Source organism: Dermacentor silvarum, chromosome 11 (genome assembly GCF_013339745.2).
Source record: "Dermacentor silvarum isolate Dsil-2018 chromosome 11, BIME_Dsil_1.4, whole genome shotgun sequence".
NCBI lineage: Eukaryota > Metazoa > Arthropoda > Arachnida > Ixodida > Ixodidae > Dermacentor > Dermacentor silvarum.
The window spans coordinates 103,039,350-103,066,460 of NC_051164.1; the positions used below are offsets into that span (position 1 = coordinate 103,039,350).

General features: G+C 45.0%; 3 protein-coding genes and 1 long non-coding RNA gene across 17 annotated transcripts in view; 2 read left to right on the top strand and 2 right to left on the bottom strand.

Moving 5' to 3' along the window:
• Positions 1 to 27,111, bottom strand: part of LOC119433390 (kinesin-like protein KIF2A) — a 119,453-nt gene that overhangs the window by 66,708 nt on the left and 25,634 nt on the right. The window lies entirely within an intron of this gene.
• LOC119433391 (dystrophin) overlaps positions 591 to 27,111 on the bottom strand; it is a 96,062-nt gene continuing 69,541 nt past the window's right edge. For 4 of the 14 annotated variants that reach the window (XR_007464535.1, XR_007464536.1, XR_007464525.1 and 1 more), the window contains one exon: positions 591 to 3,041. The gene's annotated coding sequence lies outside the window, so the exon portion shown is untranslated. Of the gene's footprint in view, positions 3,042 to 3,265; positions 5,366 to 5,387; positions 6,562 to 7,294; positions 8,128 to 16,256; positions 16,799 to 27,111 lie in introns of those variants that run through there. The other 10 variants (XR_007464526.1, XR_007464529.1, XR_007464530.1 and 7 more) reach the window with 10 other exon arrangements.
• Positions 2,726 to 27,111, top strand: part of LOC125941647 (uncharacterized) — a 55,379-nt gene continuing 30,993 nt past the window's right edge. The window contains exon 1 of the long non-coding RNA XR_007464538.1: positions 2,726 to 2,790. This is a non-coding gene — a long non-coding RNA (uncharacterized LOC125941647). The remainder of the gene's footprint in view (positions 2,791 to 27,111) is intronic.
• Positions 10,105 to 12,184, top strand: LOC125941646 (uncharacterized). Its single transcript, XM_049659409.1, has one exon. The coding sequence runs from the start codon at positions 10,363 to 10,365 to the stop codon at positions 12,175 to 12,177; it is 1,815 nt and encodes a 604-aa protein (XP_049515366.1). The 5' UTR covers positions 10,105 to 10,362; the 3' UTR covers positions 12,178 to 12,184.

Here is a 27,111-nt window from a genome sequence, read left to right on the forward strand (position 1 = left end):
CCACATTCCCAGGATTTGTAGCAAACTTTGTAGGAAACTTTTTTTTTTTTGTTATGGATTTAGAGGTTTTTACAAAGCATATGCAAGCATCAAATTAAAATTTTATTCGATGGCTTGAAAAAGAAGGAATGGTCTTCGGCAACAACTAGTGCCCGTGCCCAACATGTGAAATTTATGCCATGAAGTGTCTAGGACTAAGTTTCTTAACGCTGTTATATACGAAGTTGTTGCTACATGCACATTTTTAACGACATTTAAATCTCACGATGACGATAGCTGCAGCGAATGCCATTTGTCTGACAATCCTAATATCACACATAAAAAGAAAACCGTTGACAAGTTTGAAATATAACACTAAAAACATTAAAAGGTATATTTTATGTAAAATGGTTTAATTTGAGAAATGCATCTTTCAAGTGCAGCCGCAAGAATATTAAGCAGCTTTCCAAGATTTAGGGGCCTCGTGTACTTTGTCTTGATATTCAACAACCCCTACAATTTGTGCATGCCTTTTCGGCAAGCTACAATTACTCCAAGGTCAAAGTGTTCTCGCGCCATTCATAAAAACAAGTGATAACACAAACACGAAATAGTCACGCAGTGCACGTCGCTTTATTAAAAAATGAAACAATCTTTTACGGGTGTGCACAACGCACTGGTGAAAATAATATAATCCCACATTATCAGCCATCCTTTCACCACAAGATACAAAGCAGCACAAGTCGAAACAGCTGAAACTGCTTAGTATACATTCACTGATGTAATATATTATGTGTAAAAAGAGACCAATAGTACATTAAATATGCTCCATCTAGAATAACAAGAAAAATAAGAAAGTTATCGCTTAATTTCAAGCAATATCATCTCTCATCATTAAGTACACCATTAACCCCACCAAACAGAAAAAAAAGCAAAAATTCAGTCCAAAGAAAAAGGCTCAATTTTTAAATAACCCAACTGGCCAAAGAATACAAAACAGAAGTGTCAGTGTGCAGTGGGTGTACGTAGCTCATTCCTAAACAAAATGTACATACAACACAAATCATAGCTGCGAGACCACTAAAAAAAAATAAAACGTACACCTTTGCATAAGACACTGACAAAAATGACGTATGTATGTGTTGAAGAAGCTGCTAGTTACAAAGAAGGAAAATGGCATCTTTACATAAAAAAGAAGCATTTAGTTACAAGAAAATAAGTGTGTGTGTTTGTGTGTATATACTACGTTGCCATGTTAACAAGCAGCAGATGACAGTATTGAACAACAGGAAGAACATGATGTACAGCTTATCATTTGTGATGACAATGTCTCAAATTCACCTGAAAAACAACCTACTAACTAAATGTCCACATTCAATGCTGTCTGAAGCAGATAATGATAACATGTGGTCACTAAAACTAAAAAAAAAAAAAAAAAAAAAAAAAAAAACGGGCTGGCATTTTCAACTGCACTGCTACATCTGGCCCATCATGTGATGATTCAAAATATAGAAGAAATTGCAAAATAGCAATAGCAATCTGTAACAGCCCTGTTAAAACTTTTTCTTGTGGCTTAAGTTCTCGTAGGTGCATACATGCTAAAAGGCACAGAACTTTACCTCTCCCCCAATGACAAAAGCTCCCACTATTACTTGAAAAACATTTTAATACAAGCAAAAAAGGACAACAGAGAGGCATGTCTAACTTCAAGGACATTGAAGTTAATGCACTATGGTGTCCGTAGACAAGTGCAAGAGAGGGCGACAGACACCACGGCGCGCTAACTTCCATTTGGTTGAAGTATGACATGTACTCCTCTTGTCCTTGTCTGCTTGCACTAAAACGCTTTCCAAGTATACTTATCAACATGCCCAACACACAGCTATACTCCCATTAATACGCTTCCTAGAGTGTTGAAGGCACATCTGCAAAAGGGAATTAAAAAAAAAAACAAACACTTTGGAACATTGCCCCTCCCCCCAACCGGCGAGTTGATATTTTGATTCTTCCTTTCCTTTTCCCTTCACCACTACCAGGAACATACTATACTGCTGCCTATATTTCAGATATCAGTAAAAGAAAGTTATTTTCTCTACTTTTTCCTTTGCCTCAGCATCTATTATCTTGATATGGCTGTTACGTGGCTGCTCCTCAGTTTTTCGCATTCACTTTGCTCACTTAGTGACTGCACAAGTATTGCACCTGTTGCACGTACCATGTTAAGCTTGGTCCACAGTGCTTAGCATGGAGGTGAAAGAGACAGCTGCTTCAATGAAAACTATTACAATTGGCTTCTAAAGGGCAGCTGAATCACTTTTCGAAAAAAAGGGAGCTTTGAACGAATTATTATAGTTCCCCCCTGAATCCGAAAATGATAGTTTAAGAGGCCAGAATTCATCGCAAGTTGTTTAATTTAGCAAAAACAAGCCGCAGCGTCTGCGGGAGACGCCGCGGGTCGTTTAACGGGCTCTGATGGCGAACACGGTTGTGACGTCATCCTCGCGCCCAGTCTTTCGCTGCTATGTTCGGCGAGCGAAGGGGGCGGAGCTTCAACAAAAATTTTAAGCGCGATTGCGGCACTTCTACGTGCATAATCGAGAAAATGACTGCAGGAGTTAAATTATACTGTGTCAGTCTTCCAAACCCCCGTAAACCTTCGAATTATAAAGCCTCTTCAGATTCCCTTTAAGTTGCAAGAGCAATGTTGAAATCCTCACACACTAGCACAGGTTTACGTAATGCAATTAGCAGACTTGCATTTCTGGTCTGTGCTAAAGAAGATCCCCATTTGAAATCTTTTCCTGAACAGAGGTGGATAATATTTTGGTGTCGCTATGTGGCTCACCGCCAACAAAAGCAAAGCGATCACACAACCCTAACAATTCTTCACGATGGATGTAAACGGATTTAGCAGCCTCTACAGTGCTACCAAGGCGAACTTCTTCCCCCGCAGGTCATTGCAATCTACACAGGTCTCATATTAGCACTTCTTAATGCCTAATGATCAGTAGTGCTTAACTTATGAAGGTATGCTAATGCTGAAAAAAAAAAGCAAACCAGCACTGCTACAGGGGGCATTGAAGAAATCAATCAACGACAACAAAAAGAAAGCCAGGGGCGCGATCTTGTACACGTTCCAAAATGGAACAGAGGCGTTCCGTTCCATCGAGCCGCACACAATTGGTGAATTTGAACGTCGCGGTTGAAATTGGCCAATCGTGTGCGGCTCGATGGAACGAAACGCCTCCGTTCCATTTTGGAACGCGTACAGGATCGCGCCCCAGATTGCATGAAAGAGCTTTAAATGTCTAGACTGAGCTCGATAAGTTTGACAGCAGTACTTCCCAGTGACCACTGATGTCATCTGCGTGACACCAGTAGCAGGTGAATGAGTAATGAATTAATAAATTCAACAGTAACAACAGGAGGAAGTAATGAAACAACAAGGTGTGACAAAACAGTCCCAATGTGAGAAGGTTGTCAAAACAACATCATGTCCATTGCCAAGCTGAATAACGAAACAGCGCAAGGCTGCAAACGCCTTAGCATTGAAATGCATGCAACAGCAGCCTTAATATTGAAGAGACTTGGCAAAAACAACAGGTATTTACAATGAAGTCACAAGAAAGGCTGGACCCCTTCAAGTGCAGCACCAGGTGCCACAAGAAGGTGTTTTCAGTTTACATACCGTAATATATTACACACACGGGCATAACAGTGGCACTATAAAAACATGTACAGCTGCCGTCAGACCTAACCCGAACAGTCCTGACACATCTATAGCGGCTCTACTTTAACAAACACGAGCTGTCAGAGCAAAACATTCAATGCTTTGGAAAGAAGATCCATATGCTAGCACATTCAATGCACCCCAACCAGAAATCTCTATAACTCTCTGCAGGAAAAGCAAGAAGGCCCTTTAAGGCGTGTTAGGGTCAAGTATGACGGCAACTGTACTTACTTGCACAATAAACAGGCAATGCAATATGCTGTAGAATTGGACACTGGAACTTCCATAAGAAATTGGCATATTTGGTAGCACACACGCCTATAGCTGGCTACAAATATTGAACTGCACAATGAACACCTTCCCTACTTGGCAGAGATAACTGACACATGGCTCGACAGTAAACAGCTCAAGCAGTCATAAATGTACAAGGGGTCAATACTGAAACATGAAAACACTGCACTCTATAAGTGGCATGAAACATCTTCGCATAAGCTGCACAAGGCACAAGAAATCTGAGGACACCTAAGCACTTAGGAGTTGTGAATGCAAAAGGATTAATGTCCAATTGATTGCCGCTAAGCGGTCCTTCGAGTTATGAACTCCTCACGAGCAACCAAGCGCATTTTGATTTGGCCTTACCGAGGTGCAGTTAGAACGCAGGCAAGAGCTTACACGGACAAGGAACGCGCGGATAACACAGGCTTCCGAGAGAGAGGGCGATTTGGCGTCGCGGCGATACCTTCTCCCCTTATGCAACACCTGGCACGCTACTGCAGTGGGTGTTCTCTTTCACCCGCTCTGCTCAATCAAGGCGTGCTCATGCCGGGGCGTCGCAGCCGATGGGAACTCTGTTGAGGGGCACTCGTAATGTGGCGTTGCAGCCAGTGGGAATTCAGGTGCCATTTCGCTGCTACAGACATTGGATGCCGACTTTTTCGTTCAGTGAACCATTTGACTGACGCTTTCACATCAAAACCCTGTATCCTTAAGTGCTGTGTGGTGAAGCGAAGGCGACGGCATCGGGAAGCCCGTCGCTTGCACCTAAACAGATAATAAGCACAAGGTCTTTTACATTCACCACTATAGTAGCCTGCCCTAGAAGGACGCTAACAACTTTTGTTCAAAGTGCTCAAGGAACTTAGTGGAACCTCTCGATCACATGGCCACATCCAATGCTCATTAAACCAACTACTCACAGAACTTGTGAACATCGAACCTCGTGGTTAATGAGTACTGCTGAAAAAGGCACTTTTGGCTTTACTTGGCCTCAGGTGGCTTTGTGAAATACAACGGAGATTTCCTAACAGCACTGACTTTTTTTTTAATTTAGCCTGAAAAAGATTGAGGCAAGATGCAGCGGCGGGGTGTATAATTAATATGACTGCCTGATGTTCATAATTGAACTGTGAGATCTCAGTGCAAAGGGTACTTCTGCATTGCCTCCAACAGAATGAAGTTGTAGCTTGGAACTGTGGTGCGTGCTCTCAAGGAAGACATTGTAGCCACAATGGCAAATAAACAACTATAAATGCAAAGTGAATACGAGTAAAACTGAGCAAAATCTGTACTCATAATAAAGGCTTGCAATAAACAGTTGGCTAAACACAGATTGGGATTGACTTGTCCACATAGAATGTTGTGGGAACATTACAGGACCTCATGGAACGACTTTAGGAGGTTGACCTCAGATTGATCCAAGCTGAACCTTTAAAGATCTAAGTCAAACACACTTGAGATCGGCACTGATATGAGTGTTGGAGGCTAGGAAGTACTAAAACTGTATAGGCTCTTTTTTAAAAAACTTTTGTTAAACATTCCAGACATGCCCATTCTTACACGGTCAGAGGAGAGAGAACGCTTGCACATGAATGGTCTGACGTGAACCAGTTGCACAGGTTGTAGGGAAGATGTAAACATTCAATTTCCTAGCAAAATATACACCACTCTGTCACAGGCACTTCGTTTGAGAGAAACAAAGGCCAAGAATGTGGAAGCAACAGGAGGAGACATTAATGAAAAACGTTAAACTATACTAGTAGACTACGGTTCCAAGCTGGTGGCCAGTTGCAAATTGGTTAACCTTACCGTAAAGAAAAGTTTGGTGTGCCAGAAAGGTCACAGGTATGAAGGACTAGCGGTGACAACACATTAAAATTCCTATGCCAGTTCCTTATGATGTCACAGACTTTGGCAGCTTCTGGTTAAAGCTGACTGTTTACTTCATTTAGCTTAAACCTTGACCCAGGAACTTCAGTGTGCTTTTCCTGCACAAGAAGAGACTCTAGCCTGCATAAATACAGTGAAATTAATAGTGTCCCTATGATGTCAGTGCTACAGTTCGGGCACAATAATGGGATGTTCAACTTTCGAACCCTCCGCTAATAATCTATCCTTCTCTACAAAATAAGTGTAAGTACAGATTTAGAAGAGTAATCTACCAGTGTAAAACTGTTTCAGTTGTTCTCATTGTCTATTTTAAACTGGAATGCTTGTCACAGTTAAAAGAATTACCAGACACAAAATACATTGCACAAAAAAACAACTGCTTAATAGCAGAGAGCTCTGAAATTTTCACAAAAATGACATGTGGTATCATTCACTGGGCATAGCTTGACAAATCAAAAAAGCTAAGGGTACACCACATAATGAAGAAGGCAGCAACGTAGAGCAGGGTACCCCTTAAAAGAAAACACGCAGTATGTGGCTGACAACTACAGCTGGAATAAGGCACGAAGCCATGTAGACCATTTTCAATGCGTAGCTGTCGGCCTAGACTGTCATGCGAGCTATTTCTTTCCCTCAACAAAGAAAAACTGTGAGTTGCACTGCCTCCATTGCCAGCTATGTGTGACCTTTAGCAGTACTGCACTATACTACTATACTGCACACAACTGGAAAAATACACCATTTCATAGCTGCATACCACCGCAAGCATTGCTGAACTACATGAAATGCAGCACGCAAGGTTTCATTTCCTTAATAGTCAAGGAGAATAACAAATCTATACTGCCCTCTGCTTTTCTTGACATGATGTTACAAAAGTTGTATGTAAGGCACAATGATCACATTCATTCATTTTGATTAAGCTCCAATAGTTCTGACACTCATCATAAAAAGAGAAGAATAAAATGTAAATAGTACTTGCTAATTATCAAAATGCAGTTGCACAGACAATAGAGGCCATGAAAAATGTGTCGGCGGGACTTCTGTCAAAAGGCTGCTGTTAATATAATGCACTCGTACAAGGCAGATGGTAATGTTGATGGTAATGTCTGATGGTAATGTTGCACAAACTAATGAAAAAGCATTTCTTAATGCATGATGAATCTCTAAAACATAAGAACAGATGCGCAAATAATGGCAGGTACTAAGTGACTGCAATGAGTGGAAATGGATCCAACAGTTCCCTTCAAAAACTCATTTGTGAAACTGTGAAATGCAAAAAATGCCAGCTTAATGTTTCTGTACTGGAAGAAATAATGAAAAACATTTACCAGTATAGCTGCCCATGTTCTGCAAGCCGCATCTACCATGGCCATCAAAGCAAAAGTAAAGCTGACCTGCAAAACTTCATCGAATAGAACATTGTTGCTATTGTTGTTAAACAAAACTTCATCGAATAGAACACTTGTTGCTATTGTTGTTAAACAAAAGTGTGATTTGGAGCAAGGCGACAAGCATAACATCTTATGCGGCAATAGGCAAAATTTCACACATGACTTGACGCTCCAGCACAAGTAAGCTTAACCTCAAGTGTAACATGAAGCAAAGTTCTGAACTGGATTGTCAGCAATTCCATGCGAGATGTATTTTACACAACGATAAGCCTATCTTATTACCAACTACTCCAAACAACTAACCATGACATTTCCTTGTCATCTAAAGATAAAAAATACAGCACTATTCTTACACAGCTTATTCGAAAACGAAATTTTTTGGAACGTGCACTAAATTAATCCCAAAAAGAATGCAGCTGCCCACAAAACGATAAGAAGAGCAAATGTATGCGTGCACTCCAGTGATGTGGTGACAAGGAACACTGCAACAAAACATGTAACAACGGTCACTCTCCCGCCGAGAAGCCGACCTCAATCAACACTTAGCACTATGACACCCACACATTGGCGCTTTACAAAATCTGATAGGAACAACTGCAAACTTTTTTTTTTCAACACTTCACAGCAAAAATATTACATGCATCCTTTACAAAATGGCTACTATCATAGTAGATGTCTTACCACATGGTACAACACACAACACACAATATGGAAAACATACAGAATTTTCCAGTAACTGCACACAAATTGCTGTCAGCAATGGTTTTGCATGACACACAGCAAGTTTCATAATAGCCACTTCTGACAAGATCTCCTTTATGGCTGTACTTAAATGCAAGTCAAAATCGTCAGTTTCTTTGCCTAATGACATAGTGTAAAAAAAAAAAAAGCGAGAGAGAGAGAGAGAAAGAAAGAAAGAATGCAATCACAAAACCACCATTTGAAAACTGAACAATCAATGTAACAGCAAGGCTATAACTTTTTATATTAAAGGCACACAGTGGCCACTGTATTCACAGATGCTAATCAATCTCTGTGCTTTAATTTCATAACTAGACACTTTAAGTGTTTCCTTGAAAAGGCACTGGTATCAAATGACATCCCTCAAGCTAGTCATCATAATAACCTCCAAAGAGTGTATTTAAGCATAATGACTCCAACACTTAACGGCTTACACCATATTCCACTTTTTATAGTTAGCATGAAGTGGGTCAAGGTGCATATGTGAATTTATAGGAGTGAAGCCAGGTGTTGCTGAATGCGCTGCACAAGGCAATCCATTACTCTCTGTTCACGTGCTCGTACAGTGCAGTGATCACCCTATTCACACACAACTATGACCCATGAAAAGCACAGACCAGTTTGAAGCTTGAATTAGCTTCGTTTACATCCTTTCAAAATTTTAGCACAGTTCCATGCAATATATCCCATTAGCTGAAGCACGGCTTTCCGAGTGTTTCAGCAAACGGCTATGATCTCTTGAGAATTACATTCTCGTGGGTTTCTCAACTTTAGTAGAGAAAATGACAAAATGACATGCAACTCCCCTCATCTACTGACATAATACGCACTCCCATAATGGCAGTATGTAGTAGGAATGTGATTGCTTCTTCTCACACATACAAGGCCCACTGAACAACTGAGCAGTGTCATAACAAAGTAGTGTTGAAAGTCATGGAAATGCACTTGCCATACCAAAAAAGTCACAAAAATGGATGCCTGGAAACCGGAAATATAAACACACATTTGGGCCCATGCAAAACGGGCTTGACAAGAAAAACAAAGATATAACAATTTACTATAACGATGCTCATGTTTCATTTGCAATGTATGCAGTAAGTACACAGAACCTCGTTGATATAATCCCATGTCGTATGATTCCTCAGTGCCAATTTTCACAATCGAGAACACAAGACATGATCCAATACAGTTACGTTTACTTTTTACCAGTTGATACGTTCCCAGAAAAGAAAATTTTTCAGCACCAACACTCAGTATATCACCAAACTGCGATCGTATGATATGTTTTCTGGCAGCTAGAACCAAAGTAGACAAGAAAAGGCGCAAGGCACGCGATTGAGAACAGTAGCCACCTGCTGCAGCAGCTTTCCCGCAGTAGTCAACCGCCCGGGTAATGTGAAAACGCTGGTGCACACTCAGTTTACAATTTAGGTACCAACAAATCTCCTAGCAGGTTGCACGCTGCATTCACAGCTATCGCCACCAATCCTACTGCGATAAGCATTTTCACCTACCTGGGTCACAACATGCGTGGCATAACGTCATTAGAAGCATTCTGCACACTTTCAGAAGGCTATAAACCAAACACGCCGCCGTTCCCTGCTGCCCGCCAGCTTAATTTAGTTTCTGTTTCTTGTCGCTACAAAATAGGAAAACAACAATGCGTCGGGCTGCTCGCGCCCTACCTGTTTGACGCCATGTTGGCATCTCCAGCCACGATTCGCGCCGAGTGGGCTCATCAAAACTTCCCACCAAAACACTCTGCTCAATGAAGCCTCTGACCAAGGCTGAATTCGAGGAGCGCAAACTGTCTGCTCACCAAAGCCACAAAAACAACAATGCGCACCTCGAGGTGCCCTGGCCCTACCTGCTCAGCACACGTCGGCGTCTTGTGGTGCAACGATTGGTGCAACGCTTCACATTACATAGGTGTCAACTACATCAAAAGGACGGATAGTTGGGCGAGTTGGTACGGTAACATCTTCTTGGTTTAAGCGCGAAGAAAACACGGACTGTGGCAGAAGACAGGACAAGCGCTTGTTCCTGTCTTCTTCTGCCACCGTCCGTGTTTTCTTCGTGCTTAAACCAAGAACGCCACCAGGGGGCGAACCGGAGCGAACGTACCTCGCATGAGCTCCGTGAACAACCAATTTTGGTGGCGTGCAAACTACGTTCCGACCAAAATTCCTACGGTGTCAGGTCCCTGAAGCTACAGGCTCTCGCTGGACACCAGTTTCATCATCATCGGCCCACCGGGAGGGCCATTACGGCCCAAAACCCGTTCGGGCACACCGAACGACAGCCAGCCCTAACCAAGACTACGGCATCATCGCCTCGCCGCGCCGCAGCTGCACGATGCCGGACGACGCGGAGCCCCAAGGCCGCACCGAGGGCGGGTCAACCACCCCACCGACCCACCGGGTAAGCTCTTTTCAAGGCATGGACGTCGTTGAAGTAGAGGGAGAAGCTATTGCACCTGAAGAAGTAACTAAAGAAGCGGGCTGGCTCACCAGCCACCGCAATAGGAGTCGTAGAGCTATAGAGCAGTTCAGCATAATGGCTGATGAAACAAGCAAAACAACTGGCACTGGCGAAGCGCGTTCTGGTGCGTGCCAGAGCGCAGCGCGTACCACCAAGAAACCGAAGCCGCCGCGACAGCCACAACTTCCAAGGGAAGATATAAAGATCATCGTACGGCCCCGCGACGGGCTAAATGTCTCAAAACTAAGTGATGCGCAAATTCGAGATGAAGTATTGCGAGCCGCAGCAGTACCGATTGCAGAGGCGGAAGATGACATATATCGCTCCTGCGTGGAAAAAAATGTCATAGTAATCAGCACTCCGCGAATGGCAAATGCTGAGAAATACAACCGCATCAGGGAACTCCAAATTGGAGACACGCACTACGAAGCCACAGCCTACGCCGCCCCACCGGCAGACACCTACAAAGGCGTAATCCACAACATTCCGGACTACGACACTGCGGAGGACATCACCAAAAGTCTCATCTACAAGAAGAACCCCACCATCCTGCAGGCCCGTCGCATGGGCAACACCAACTCAGCCATCATCATCTTTGAAGGCCCAAATGTACCCTTCTACGTCTATTACAGAGGCGCCGAGTACCGCTGCTACCTCCACAAGAAAAAAGTCGAAGTGTGCGGAGCCTGCGGCCGGATCGGTCATCGCGCGGACGTGTGCCCTACCCCCGACAAGAAACAGTGCAAAGACTGTGGTGCCCAAAACCCTGCGGACAATCACAGCTGCAACCCTAAGTGCGCGCTGTGCGGTAAAGATCACCCCACGGGAGACAAGAGCTGCCAGAGACGCTTTCAGACGCCTTTCCTCATCAAACAGCGCCAGTGGGAAAAACAGCGACAACAACAACAAACCTTGCACAACCACAGCGGCGGCGGCGGCAGAGACCCATCGTTGCCACGTCAAGCAGACAAGCAGACAACGGCAGCCCAACGCCCATCCCGATCAAAATCGAGGGACACTGCTGCCGATCGCAAGGCATCCAGATCAAGATCCCCATCGGGACATAGACCCCAAGCTAAACAAGAAAGCAAGACTTCAACCAATAACAACAAGGTGAGCTGGGCAAATGTAGTCTCCCAGTCCGAACCCACTAAGATAGAAAACCCCACGCTCCCCTCTTCTCACGACAGCGAGCTAACTAAAATCAAACAAATGCTCGAAATTCTACTAACAGAGAATAAGGCCCTCAAGGCCGAGGTAGCCCAACTGAAGGCGACACCGCCGAAAGAAGTTGTACCCGCAGAGCCAGAAACTGTCCATATAGAGATAGATGCACCTCCGGCAGTTGCAGAACCTACCACACAATACGCGCAGCCAGATTCCGATACAGAGAGCCTACCCGCGAAGCGCAGAGCGGTAGAACAATCCCCTCCTTCCCAAGGGACAACCGCCCACTCTGGCACCTCTAAGCGTAACATCAGGGAAGAGACGATCATAGAGGAAATCACCAGGGCCATTGATATCAAATTCGAGATAATGCATAAAACATTCCACACCATGATAACAAACCTTGCCGAAAGTTATAATGCCAGAATCGCGGTCCTCGAAAACGCCCAACAAAGGCCTAGCGTAGGGCCCATTAAAGTAACTAAGCCTTACAACCGCCCGACCAACGATGGCCTGGAATAGCGGTAAAAGCGCTATGTACGTCATATGGCAATGGAACTGCCGGGGATTCCGCCGCAAGCGAGGGAATCTCCAGCAGTTCCTACAAACTAAGGATTCCGAAGCTCCAGACATAATTGCCCTCCAAGAGACGGGGGGTCAGGCCAAATTATCAGGCTATGCGTCCTTCTGCTCCGATGTATCGGGCACAGGCAAAGCGCCAATCGCTACGCTAATCAAACGAAACATACCGGCACTCATACACGAGACCGGCATTGTGTGCGTAGAACACGTCCTAGTGGAAATTATTCCTACGGCAAAGCGAGGAACTGGCAGCCTGTTTGTGCTCAACGTATACAGCAAGCCTAAACAGCAACACAGATTCCTCAATCTATTCCGGAAAGCAGCACACATTGCAAACAAACAACCACTTGTCATACTAGGCGACTTCAATGCACACTCATCGGCATGGGGCTATCGCACCGATAACCGCAAAGGCCGTCAATTGTGGCTAGACGCGCAGCAGGAGCAACTCACGCTGCTCACAGATCCGACACAACCCACGCGCACAGGAAATAGCGTCTGCGTGGACACTACACCAGACCTAACCTTCACCAAAAACGTGTCAGGCGCCACATGGTTCAACACGCAAGAAAACTTGGGAAGTGACCACTTCATAGTGGCCACCAAAATCCGAACGGGACCCGCCAAACCTATCGGCAAACGAATCCACATCACGGACTGGGACAATTTTAGGCAACTACAAACAAACAAAAACGAACCTGCCGTTCCTGAGATTATAGACATTAAGGCATGGGTCGACAACTTACAACAAACCGTTAAGCAGGCGACCATAACCATACCAGAAGAAGCTAATATCCAGGCGGCAGATGCCAAGCTCCTCCACATGTGGGAAGCAAAAGCTAGCTTGGAAAGACGACTAAAACAACAGAAACTGAATAGATCCCTACGCAAACGCATATCGATCTTAAACAAACAAATTGAGGAATATGCTCACCAGCTAACCCGCCAAAACTGGCACAGTGCATGTGATGGAATGGAAGCGCAAATAGGCATGGCCAAAACATGGCGCATACTTAGATGTCTACTCGATCCCGAGAGCAGTAAAACTATGCAGGGGCATAATCTCAGCAAAATAATCCATAATTACCCGGGATCAGACACAGACTTAATTAACGAACTCAAGAATCTATACATCGGAAACCATTCCAAAATGCCCTTACCCGCATACACGGGAGATCCAAACCCAATAATCGACGAACCAATCACGGAAGCTGAAGTCCGTGAGGCCATACACGGTCTACGAACGCACTCCGCTCCGGGTCCGGACGGCGTAACAAACAAAACTATACGGAACCTGGACGATGACTCCATAGAAGCACTAACTAAGTATCTGAATAAGTGTTGGGAGACTGGCCACATCCCTCAACAGTGGAAGGAAGCTAAAATTGTGATGATACCAAAGCCGGGCAAGAGGTTGCAGCTACAGAACCTAAGACCCATCTCGCTCACCTCCTGCCTAGGGAAACTTCTGGAACACATCATCCTTACTCGCCTAAACAAACACATGGAAGCGCACGACCTGTACCCTCACACGATGATTGGATTCAGACCCAAGCTTTCCACGCAGGACATTATGCTTCAGATTAAGCACCAAATAATAGACGGTGATCAGAGCTCAGAACTTGATACCCGGGCCATTCTTGGCCTTGATCTAACCAAAGCCTTCGACAATGTTCATCACGAAGCCATCCTAACCCAGATAAACAAACTAGGAGTTGGCTCCAGAGCATACAATTATATAAAAGACTTTCTTACAGACAGGACAGCCACAATCACCGTCGGTGGGGTAACCTCGGAGAGCATTTCGCTCGGGAATCGAGGGACACCCCAGGGCTCGGTCCTGTCTCCCTACCTCTTCAACATGGCCATGCTAGAATTACCAAGCAAGCTAGCTAAAATCCCTAAACTACAGCATAGCTTATATGCAGACGACGTGACACTCTGGGTAACCGGAGGGAGTGACGGAGAAATCCAAGAAACCTTGCAAAGCGCGATCGAAGTCGTCACAGAATACGTAACACCTAAAGGACTCTCCTGCTCCCCGCAAAAGTCCGAGTTACTTCTGTATAGACCCACTTGCAGAGGCAGGAAAACTGTCACCACACCCCCTCAAATCATGCTCAAAGCTAACGACCAGGACATCCCAATAGTTCCGAGCATCAGGATCCTTGGACTCAGAATACAGGCAAATGGACACAACAACGAAGTGATAAAGGCACTAGACTCGCACGTACATCAAACAACAAGACTCATTTCGCGCATCGCCAACAGACACCACGGCATGAAAGAAACTAATTTACTCAGATTGGTACAGGCTTTTGTCATAAGCAGAATAGTGTACGCTAGCCCATTCCTGCAACTAAAGAATGATGAACGCTCCAAAATTAACCTCATGATCAGGCGAGCATACAAGCAGGCTCTACACCTACCAATTACGACCGCAAACGAAAAGTTTGAGGCTCTAGGAGTACACAATACTCTTGACGAGCTCATGGAAGCCCAACGAATTGCCCAACTGGAGAGACTCTCGCGTTCTCCGACGGGGCGACACATTCTCCAATCACTCGGGATTACATACAACACCCAATTCGGACCAAAGCGGGACATTCCCACAGAGTTAAGAAAACACATACACGTTCCACCATTACCTAAGAACACTCACCCTCTGCATAACCAAGAGCGCAGGCAGGAAAGAGCCAAATCCTTACAAAAACGCTTTGCAAACTCTCAGGACGTGGCCTATGTAGACGCAGCCGAGTATCGTGACCGAGACGTTATGACAGCGGCTGTACTAGATCAGCAAAATCAAATCATCGCTGCAAGCTCAGTTATTACAACCTCGCCGGAGGTCGGGGAGGAGGTCGCAATCGCCTTGGCGTGCGCTTCCTCCGCAGCCAAATTCATAGTCAGCGACTCAAAGACAGCTATACAAAATTTCGCGAAAGGGCGCATTTCGCCTGAAGCCCTCAAAATTCTGGCTAGGGTACCCGAGACCCGGCGCAGATGGACGCAACTGGTTTGGGCACCGGCGCACTCCGGTCTTCCGGGAAACGAAGCTGCTCACAGTGCGGCGCGAGAACTGGCAATCCGCGGCCGCACGACAACCTCTTGCGAGGAGCAGTTCGAATCCCTCCGCCGTTCAGGCAGGGACCGGATGGTATCCTACAAGGAAATTCTACAATTCTACCGCCAGGGCAGGAGGCATTACCCTGCCGCTCACAAAAATTTAGATAAAAAGCAATCGGTTACCTGGCGCCTTTTACAGACGCACACTTTCCCAAACCCAGTGACGTACAGTCACCTCTATCCTGGGCTATATACCGCAGATTGCAAATTATGCGCTGGTAGAGCCGATCTTCATCACATCATGTGGGCATGTCCCCTGATAAGGTACAAAAAAACCACTAGCTTATTGCCTCCCCTTCCCATCACTACCCTAGAGCAGTGGGAGACTGCACTGCTCAGCTCAGACCTGGATCTCCAACTCCGGGTCGTCCAGATGGCCGAAGACGCCGCCAAAGCACAAGGCCTGGCCGCCGCCTGAGGAAGAAGAGGAAGGGCCCTCCCACTCCCCTCCTCCCTAAACTCCATCTCGGACAAAATAAAGTTTATACTACTACTACTTAAACCAAGAATGTGTCAACTACGATTGAGTCTGACAAATTTTTCAGTGAATTCGGATGGTATGTTTAACCGATTAATACATTCTTTCTTGCGTTTCTTTTTCCCAAAACGTATAAGCAAGGTCCTACTGTATCCTTTGCTTTTTCAATCTGATCTGCAGTACTGATACACAACGGAATATGGTGACGTCAACACTTACAACACGACAGTACTGTTGAACGTGTCTGCCTGAAATTGAAATCTTTATGCTTGCTTCATCCCACGAGCAGCACAGCGACTCGGCATGGTGCTTTCGCAATTGGCACACTTTTGACCCATGCCAAAATGAACATTTGTATCAATGTTATAAATTCCGCACTGGATCTTATGTTTTCCTTAAGTCACAGAACAGAGACGTCATTAAAACATAACAATAAAAGCGCTTTACATTTAATTAATTATACCAAATAATTCATTAGAGTGCAGTCCAGTTATAAATAAAGGGAAAAAAATGGTTCACTAAAACAGTGAACTGCGCTGTTTTGGGATTTGTTTTAGAAACATCCTATACACAATATAGTAAACAAAAGTCCACCCTCTAAACTGGTACTCATTCCAAGTGGTATCATTATATGAAAACTGCAATGTATACAGGTTTTTACCATAACGAGGTTTGACTGCCCACAACTTTCTCTACATGCTAAATCAGCATGAAATACATACAGCACGCTGTTTTGTCATAAATGTTCAAAGATCTTACAACTGTACAGAAAAAAAAAAAAAGAAAGAAAGAAGGCGTTTCGAACTTAAAACGGGGATCTACAAAAAAACACTGTGGTCCTGAAAAAGAGGTGGCGCAAATTTCCTTTTCAGCAGGTCTGTTTCATCCTGTCCATGACTTGCTGAACCTGATTGACGGTCTCCATGACATGGTTCTTCACCACCACAGAGTTGTAACCTGCAACCAACACACGTGAGTTTTAAAATAGCCATCCCCAAATGCTGTTCAATGACCACAAAGCGTTGACGTTGCCCCCAAGTGAACCACAGTGAACCACAAAAAATTTGGACAAATTGCAATTTAGCAAGGCAGTATTAAAGAAAGAAAAACGGTAACAAGTGACTGCATTGTTTTATAAAATACTTGTACAAAGTCGTGGCCTCTCCAACAGGAGCCCGATTTTTCCGCGGATAGCATACGTTGCTGTGAACATCTCAGCCAAATTTTGCACTTGTGTGCGGCGCGTGGGGCTCACAAGCAGTGCGTGAAGTCACCTTTTTCTCAAACACTCTCTTTTCAAAAGAGGTCCTCTCCTTAGATCCATCTTTCGGGGCTAGTGGTGGCTGCCCCTTGACGTCAGCGGGCAGATTCTCATTGAGCACTGCCACTGGCCTATAGTTGACATCAATCAAGAAGCGTGTTTGGAGTAATGTGCTTATTCCTGGTGGTTATATTTATTGACGCAGTTTACTAAACAAGCTGACGTACGCGAAAACCTGCGTTTCACATTTCTATAAGAATGACGTACTCCCGGAAGAAGTCGACTGTCATCTGCTCACACTCAACTGTCGCCACCCGCGGAGGAATTACACTGTGGCCAACCTGCTTATCGATGTCCTAGCCATCGGGTCTCATGGATTTCGATTAGTTTTGAACAATCAACTAGCCTCGAAACACGTGGAACCTAAAGTCAGACTACACGTAGGATTGCCAGCACGCGCACACTCCTGTCAGCTCCTGGCTAGATGCCTTGGCAGATATTGCTCCGTAATGAGCTAATATAATAACACTTCGAAATTTGCAATTTCGATGTGGCTACTATCTGTCGGTCAAGCTGGTGCAGGACAAAGCTGGTCCACACCACGTAGCACGGCCAGACTGGCGCAGTTGCGTGCGAGCACTTACTCCAGCCCTGCCTTACACAGATAACATTGGCTATACACACTACAGTTAGCCACTACAGCTGCATGTAGCTGCGTCTGCTACGTAGTGTAGATATCGCGGCTGCTGCACGGTGCTGCAACGAGCCAATTAGCTGAGGACAACCGCGTGCTCCGATTGGTCTCTGTGCGTGTCTGCTTCCCGAGTTGCACACCATCGAGGTGGTGTGCCGACATTATGGTCGAAGCTCATCACGTTAGGAATCCTTTCAACGCGAGTCCGAAGCGCGGTATCTATCGCTAAGCCGATGTCCGCGCTGCTGACGTACTCGCACGAGCGAACATAAAAACATTTCGTTTGACCTTTGAAAATTGTGTGATTTCCATAGAGATAAGTGCGAAAGGAAATGTGCTACTCATGCCACTCGGTGCGAGAAAACACAGCCCCACGTAGCTATCTAGTATACTGAAGCACAGCAAAGGGATGAGACACCTCTAGAGACAGGTGTCTCAAATCGAGCCATCAACAGCTACATTTGTAAGTGTGCCATGAAGAAAAGTGAGTGTTTGATGAATTACACTAAAGTAATACACTAACTTCACTGAAAATCAACATTGTGGAATATCACTGTTAGACTTCCAGCTGCACTTTTTTCCACTGGTTACGGTATGATAGCTTATCAAAGCAGTCAACATGCTTTTATACCAGTAATTGCTACCTAAAGAGAGATAACAAGAGAGAAAGGAAAGATTTGCTTACTAGATTTTGCGGAAATATAGTAGGTCGAAGTACATATTCTGACCAACAGCATACATAAACAAAAATATGACAGAAAGTGAGAAAAAGAAGTAAATTTTCACATTTTCATGCTATGCAAACATAAAGTATTAGTTATCTCTAGAAGGCTAAAGAGCAGAGCCATGTTGAGGTTAGCCTGGACTATGTTGATCATGCAATGAATTAAAATCTGTCATGCTGAATGTTTCACGCTTGTTTGTAAGCTACCCCAAAGTCAATGAACTTGGTTAAAACACCAATGCAGACACCCATGCTTGAGTTAGATGCAGCTCCAAATTTGCCAATGCCTTTGGCAGACATGGAAAAGAGAATCAGCTAGCAAAGAGTAAATTCATGCACATGCCATATCGTGTTAATGACTACTTTATGAGAGAAAACCATGCTTCTCATTAGTTAGGGTGTGCTGTGTCGATAACCACAACCCTTTATGACAGCTCTTTATGCTCGTTCCAAATGCTAGTAGGCAGTTATGAGCTTTCCAAATGGAAAAGTTCAAGCACGAGTAACAGCCAAGTGCTGGGAGCTTCATAAATTTCCTGATCATGCAATCTGGCTAACCAGAAGAACAAGTTTTATTTTAAACTACGTTGGTGTACTGGAAAGTTGTACAGCATGCCCAAGACATCGAGTAAGACTACAATGTTCAGCAACACACACACACCCCAAGCACCAGTGTTTACTTACGATGAACCAAGATTTGCATATTGGTCAACGTTTAACTGACAGACCCAGATCAGCGTTCGGCTATAGAGAATAGGGTAAGGGTAAAAAAAGACGAAAACCGCTTCTGAGAAATTACACGCATCAATAAGTCCTAAAAGTAATAGAATGTCATATTTTCAAATCCTGAGCACTTCCTCAACACTGAATGACCTTGTCCACATAATTCATACCGCTTTCCCCAAACGACCAGGCATTACAAATCTAGCATAACACTCATTAACGTGTGCAAGAAACAATGATCTTAGTAAATATATCGGGCAGTTCGTGCGTCATCCCGAATCTGGTTAGAGCGTTAAACGAAACACAAACAGAAGCGCGAAATAACACAGCACATCTGTCCGTGAACTGTTTTGAGATGTAAGTGCATACACGAAGGATAAGCCTCGGAACAAGAATGTGCCAAATGTGAGATGTTGCTCTGGGTCTAATGAAAGATGAAAATCTGTTCTATAGAGCTGCACACAACAGGTTCATGAAATTGCGAAATTCCAAAAGTGCTGTACTTTGAAGTAACCACCACAAGCGTTTTCTCGGTTCTTCTCAGAAAGGCGTTCAGTTTCTTTCCTGATCTATTTTTCGTATCTTCCGATTATTTTGTTGCATGAGCATTAAATTTTGACGCAAAAATGGACGTCTGAGCATGAGAGAGTTACACATATGGTGACCACCTAAGAATTCAGTACAGGCTCCGCCAATAAAACACATACCGCACTTGCACTCTATGCCTCTGAGCTCCGAAACCTAGTTCCTGTGAAAAGCTGACTAGTGAAACAAGTTCACCTGCATCGTGACATGACAGAAATGAGTAAACATAATTGGCTTTGGAGTCCTGACAAGTCAGAAATGCTATTAGCAACAAGTCTATAGTGTCACACACAGTAGCTGAACGCAAGGAGGCTCGAGAGTTTAAAAGGAAAATGATGTGAGGGGATGCGGGACAACTGATCAACGACAATTGATTGTTGGGTCAGTTGTTTCGCAATTTGATGAAAACTGCTCTACAGACGGGAAAAAACAAGAAGGAGCACATGGACACGGAGCTGCTGTCTGTATGCTCCTTGTTTTATCTCGTCGATAGCACTGTTATCATATAGCGATGTGGGAGAGTCGAGCATCTCAATAATCTACTGACTATTTTACGGAAGAGTTTTAGTGCTGCCATTTTGGGGTTTTAATGCGGCAGTCCTATAACAGTAACAACCAAATTCACCGTACTACAGTCAATCCGCATGCACGAAAGTACAGATGTGATTGGTGTTTTATGATCATGAGATACAAATTCTATGTAATTTCGAAAGCGGTGTATTTGCCACTGCATTCTTAGGTTGCTGCCGACTATAGGACTTGCCAGCACAGTAGCTAATGAGTCAAGATACAGGAAATGCCAATGGGAAGTGAACGCCAACCTTGTTTTGGTTCAGACAGCAGGTCATCCAGTTGCCGCAAAATGCTCTCCAGCTCTCCGTCGAGGGGCAGCCCGGGTAGTGCGGCAGGACAGCCGTTACCCATCACTGTGGTGCTGGTGGGGTCCACCATGAAGGTCGACTGCACCGGCGATGTCAGGTCCCCAAAGGTGCACTCCTTTGCAGAGTCCTGCAGGTTTGACGAGAGCCACCAAAATCAAAACTTCATTTCTTAACCTTTCTATAGGCATGAGTGACCACAGACAGGTTTCAAGCCATTTCAGAAGGTGATGCCTTGTTAGCCACAATGCCCTTGTATCAGGCACACAGCTGCTTGTCATATTCAGTGGTCTGGTTGTTCAGTGGCCTGGTTAGTGGCCTGTCATAATCATTGGCCTGGTTGGCACGGTGGTATATAGACAGTGAAATCGATATAACGAACTTCAAGGAACCGTGGTAAATGGTTCGTTATTCTGAAAAGTCGTTATAATGAAAGCCCCGAAATTACACATTCCGCCCATTAACTTTTCAATTCATAAGTTGTCGCCATATGAGCTATCAACGAAGACGTCGCTGTTGGCCCACGGCCCACGCTGTTGCTATTTGCCATAGATTCCGGTGCCACGCACCACCGAAGCACCGTGTAATAAGAGTGACGCGCTCAAAACAGACGCTGACGCTGAGACAACTACCAACAAAAAGAAGCTCCATGTCGCCTTCAAAGCGCAATGTTTCTTGTTTGTGTGTTTATTTTCACAATCCTTGCCGTGGACACTGCAACTGTCTCGCTCGAGGCGGACACCTGAACTACAGTAGAACCTCGTTCATACGTTTAAAAAAAATAAGCGGAAAATAAACATACGATCCGAATCCAGTAAATCCAGTAAATATTGAGATGCAAGGGCAGACAACATTTATTTCCACAGTAATTATCTGCTGGTGCGTCTCACTCTTGGACAGGAACAACTGACCCCCCCCCCCTTCAGTGGCCTGTCATAATCATTGGCCTGGTTGGCACGGTGGCATATAGTATATATCTTGGCGAGTGGTTTCACAGTGTGTGGCTGTATAAGGTAGCATGAACTAGGCATTAATCAACACGCCTGGCACTGCAAATGAGTGCCTAGGGACAAGCATGGTGATGATGTTGATGACGCTTCTTTATTTATACCCTCGTACATTTTTTCTGGGCACTCCAGCAGCATGCACACCAGCAAAATTGTCTGGCCTACAAGGAACGATATGGAAGATGGCTCCAGGTTATTACCAACCATCACTACTTAGTTAATAGGCATCGGGACCTAGGTGCATGGTTGTACTTGTAAGTGTTCCGGACAAGTGTTTGTTTTAATTCCAACACTGGGCACCACAAGAGCTCCGCAAGACATCAAGACAGCCAATGCTCCATTGGCAGCCTAACTTGTGTCTACTGCGGGACGAACGTTTCTCCCAGCAATTTGCAACTACCACAGACTTGCATAAGACAACTACGTCCTTTGCCTGAAAATTTTCCCGATTTCATCACACTGTCTACTCCTTTGCCATCCTCAACTGCGTTTCCCTACACTGGGCACCCCTTCGGTTACTCTAATAGAACAATGGTTTAAACTTACTGCACATTAAGTGACCTGCCAAACTCTACCCCATCCTCTTTTTCTGAACTAGAAAACTAGCTGGCTGCGTTTGATCTATAATCCACTAGACTGCCTGCTTCTTAACATTACACCTATCACTTTATTTCTATCACTAGTTGCATGGTCATTAGTGTCTGCTCAAGTTTCCTTGCTAGCATCGACGTATCAGCCCCATAGGTTAGTACTGGTAGGAATAATCACTGTATTTACTAGGGGTGCATGAATACTCGAATATATATGAATATGAATCAAACAGTGAATGTTCAAATACATTGGTTCACAAATCGAATATCTACTACTATTTGGCTTTTCGAAAAGTCAATATAGTATTCGGCAGTAAACCTGGCTGTAGTCAGTGCCTTCGTGCATACAGCGTTCCCACAGTGCACAATCTTTGTCAGTACAAGATTCGTCCAGGTCGACAGGATCGATTGATATGAATAATGCGATGTGGACAGAGAGAACAAAAAAAAGCAAAGCATATGGAAAGCATGAAAGGATGTGTGAAGATTGGGCTGATTAGCCACCGAAAGGCACACAGATTGTATCAGACACGTGTGCTCACGCATGCAGATTTACACAATTCGGAGCTTTCTGCCCACATGCCCACAGCATGCAGTAGTTGCCAGCTGGTCGGCCACAAACCTGAACGCTACTTCAACGACTGTCAGTTTAACCCACATGCGTGATTTGGCGACCAATAACTGATAAGACACTCGTAGGAACATATTAGCGGCAAGCTTTTCACGACAGCTTACAGCCACGACAAAACAGCTTACGAAGCTGTTTTGTCTGGTGTCCGTCCATGAGTATAGTTACGACTTGGTGCAAATCAACACAGATCTATTTGCAGCGGTTCCGCAACACTTGTAAAGCCAACAAACCGCCTCACCAATGAAAACAAGTGTACTGAAAGACTTGATTATGGCCGCCATCTTTGCGAAATACCGTACGGTGGCCCCTCGTCCTGAACACCATTCGTAAGCACACATGTCTTTTCCTGTAGCTATGACGGACCCATCACAAGACTGTTTTTTTAGGCTTTACATGGTGGGCTCGAAAATGTCATGCGACTAGTAGTGCACTGATCGCTTGGCTGCAGAAACATTTACACAGTCGGAGGGAAAGGGGGGCGGTTTTCTGGAAGAAAACTAGAAAGCAGAAGATTGTCATTAAGCAGAGTATGGCCCACTATTCAACTGAAAATCTCATTGGTATTCAGGACATCATAACTTACAATTTCTTGAGCTTAAGAGGTAAGAAAAGCGCTTGATTGTGTTCAGCAGACTTTCTATCGATGAAAAATATTCTTGAGACCTTCGTATACGAACTGAGTCATTATCAATGGTGGCATACTAATTTGGTGCTCCCTTCAAAAAAAGTAGACCATACTATACATCCTGATTCCTAGATATCTAAGTTGCTCAGCTAGCAACATTTCTAGTTATGTAATGTGCGTAAACTCCTGAGACTTGCACGAAATTATCAAGCATACAACCTTGTGCTAAATTTTCTGATACAGTGTAGACTGCTTATAACGTAAGTCGCTGGAGTCGCGAATATCTGCACTATAAGCGGTACCGCACTATAACCAAAGCAACAATTTTCAAGGCCCGCACATATGCACGACATGTGCACCGAGCCGCCACACATATGCGACAGTTGAGGAATGCGGCTAGAACGTTTGCATTCAATGTACAGTCGAATCTCGTGAATTCGAACCAAATCGCGTGGCGGCGCCTCCAACTGGCATTGCTCTGGCACCGCCATAGAGTAAAACCTTAGGAGAGACCCCTCAATGTCGCGCGCGAACAAAGAAAAAAAAAAGAAAGCAAGAAAAAAAAAAAACGCGGCGGAAATTTCACCCTCTCTAAAATGGCAAGGTCGCCGATTCTGCGTTGCACCGGACCATGCGTGTACGTGCCAACGTCTCAGCCACGCTACCGTAGCCAGGCGTAGAAAATGGCAGTGAACCCTTCTTTCTCCTTTATGCTTCCTCTACTTTCTAGTCACGTGTTGACCTTGAATGCTGCGGCTACGGCGCAGAGGGAAGCAGCGGCGCTGTCCCAGGCCGGCCAACGAAACTGCCCACGCCAGCAAATGCCCGTTTCCCGATAACGGCAGAAAACGAAACTTCGGGGAGCTGGCGCCGGGCCAGCTGGAGCGGCGGCGCCTGCACGGTGACAGTCGAAAGTGAGGGAGCTACGAGGGAGGGCGAGGGGAGCCACCGAAGCGGCGGAGTTGCCGAGGTGAAATCCGCTTCCCTGCCGCCCTCTTCCCTCACATTCCACGGTCTCCGTGTGCGCCCTTCACCGTGCCGTGCCGGCGCCGCCCGCTCCCTGAAGTTTCGTTTACTGCCGTTATCGTGAAGTGAGCGTTGGCTGGCGTTGGCAGTTTCGTGGCCCTCGCTCGCTATGCGCGCCATGATATTTCACGACTCGCACTCAAGATTCTGGTTTCAGCCTCACTGGCTGTTCGTTCGCACCACGTGCCCTTCTCCTCCACTTCGTTTCTCTTTCTTCCTCGAGAACTCCATGGGGTGCCCGTTTGAGGGGAGCGTTCGCCGTCTCCGCTGACTTCCGTACTCCCAGGCAGCCGCACTGTAACCGGTATTTCGTTTCCCGCAACTGCACTATAAGCGATACGTGTATACATGGAGTGCTATGGGAAAATTAACGGGAGTCTGAAAAGACCGCACTATATCTGGTCCTGCACTATAAGCGGTTACGTTATAAGTGGTCTATACTGTATTCGATTCAATACTGGGCTCTTATTTCTTGATGCTATTCAATATTCAATTCAAAATCTATGATTTGCTAACTTACCAGTGTACCCTTGTTTGCGCAGGCACTGACAATCTCCGAGGGAGGGGCACAGGCAATTGGCGATGGCGGTTCTGGAAGTGTGGATGAACTTGCGGCCACGTCTCGGCGCAGCTCCCAGATGACACTCGGTGTCGGTGGTGGGGGTGGAGGGGTGGGTGCATTCAGGGGGGCCTCCATGGCTATTGGGAAGATTAAACGCAAAGCTATTGTAATGTCGAAGGCCCGCTGTCATTCTCGAGATGTGGAAGACCTTCCTTTATTAACAAATGTGTATCGGCTCAACACTTCCTAAATTTAACATAAGCGGACAGCAGTGCTGCTTCTCAGACGACTTAGTCATTTGGCTTCAATAATGCTTTTCAGCAATTCCTGCACTACAATATTGCACTCTGAAATTTTCAGCATCTGTTGGAAACCTGGGGACAGACAGGCGTCTCCCACAGAACTCAATGTCGCAGGAATCTCAGGTTCATCGTAGTTGAAAAGCTGTGCTACCTCTCAATAACCAAAGTCAAGAAGGAACACCAGGCCAAGGCATGTTTGTGAAAATGGGGCCAGACTATCATTTGGTATAAGTTATAACAAGCAAACGAAACACGAATAATAAAGGCTGGAAGCAAAAATTTTCCTTTCTCTGCACTTAAAAGTCACGCGCACAGTGCGTGCCAACAAAACGAGGATGGCGTTGCCCTTCATGCAGATTTTAAGCACAGCCTTAATGTTTTGTCGTACCTTTGAGACCATTGTGAATCTCCATGAACCGATCCATACTCTTGCATGGCATCCGCCCGCCGTTGGCCGGCGTGCTCTGGAGCCAGGCGAGGTTGTTCCCCGTGGCAGCCGAGCATGGATGACCGACACCACCGCCACCAGCCACACCGTTGGGGACGCACATAACGGGATCAGTGCCACCCGTCTCCTCTCTCGATAGCACCTTTCCAAGCAACAAGGAGAATCGCTGTTTAGTCAAGCACTTTGCACTCAGTGCAAATGAATACACACCTTCCAGTCACAGCCATACTTGTATGTAACGAATTACTTGTAATCAATTACATTTTTTTCTAATTTTGTAATATAATCATTATTTTGTCTACACGTAACGCTCACTGTAATTCAATTACTTTTTTTCAGTAGCCAATTACATGTAACCAGTTACTTTATTATCGAGACAAGCTGTAACAAACGACACAGCTTAGAGAAATTTATTCGGAAAATTTAGGAGAGTTGGCAGGCATGCACCATATTTCTCACCTGCAAAAGACTGCGCATGCGTTTCAGCTGCACCTCCACCTGCGCCAGGTGCTGGTGGAGGTAGCGCTGCCGGAGAGGCGACGAAGGCACCGATGTCGGGCTACCCGTGCCAAGTTCTTTGGCCGCTACCTCACGGGCAAGGTTCCTGCAGGGCACGTAGGGACCAGTCAGAAGCAGGGACGACATATATCCAAGAGAAATACAATTGAATGTTGTTATATAATGAAGTTGCACTAGACAAAAAAATATATCACTTATATCCAATTTTTCTTACAAGCGTACATTTGGTTCCCTTTCTTCTCGTTCAAGCATAGATTTGTTAAACGAACACGTATATAACGAATTACCAAATACAGCAGATTCTCACTGATACAATCCCATTACGTAAGGTTTCCCGGCTCCAACGTTTGCGATCGATGACACAAACATTTAACCAATACAGTTACGCTTATTTTTTACCAGTTTTTATGCTCCTGGAGAACACTATCTTTCAGCACCAACGTTCAGTGCATCACCAAACTGTGATTGGATTACACATTTTTCACGACACTAGATCCCACGTAAATAAGAAAAGGCATGAGGCACGTGTAATCAAGAACAGTAGCCGCCCGCCGCAGCAGCTTCCCCACAATACGCACTCGCCCCTCTCACGTGAAGATGCCAATGTGCACTCAGTTTTAAGATTCAAGAATCATTTATTTCTCCAAGAGAAAAAGGCCCGGGACAAAAAGCTGCCTTGAAGCAGCGTTACGGGG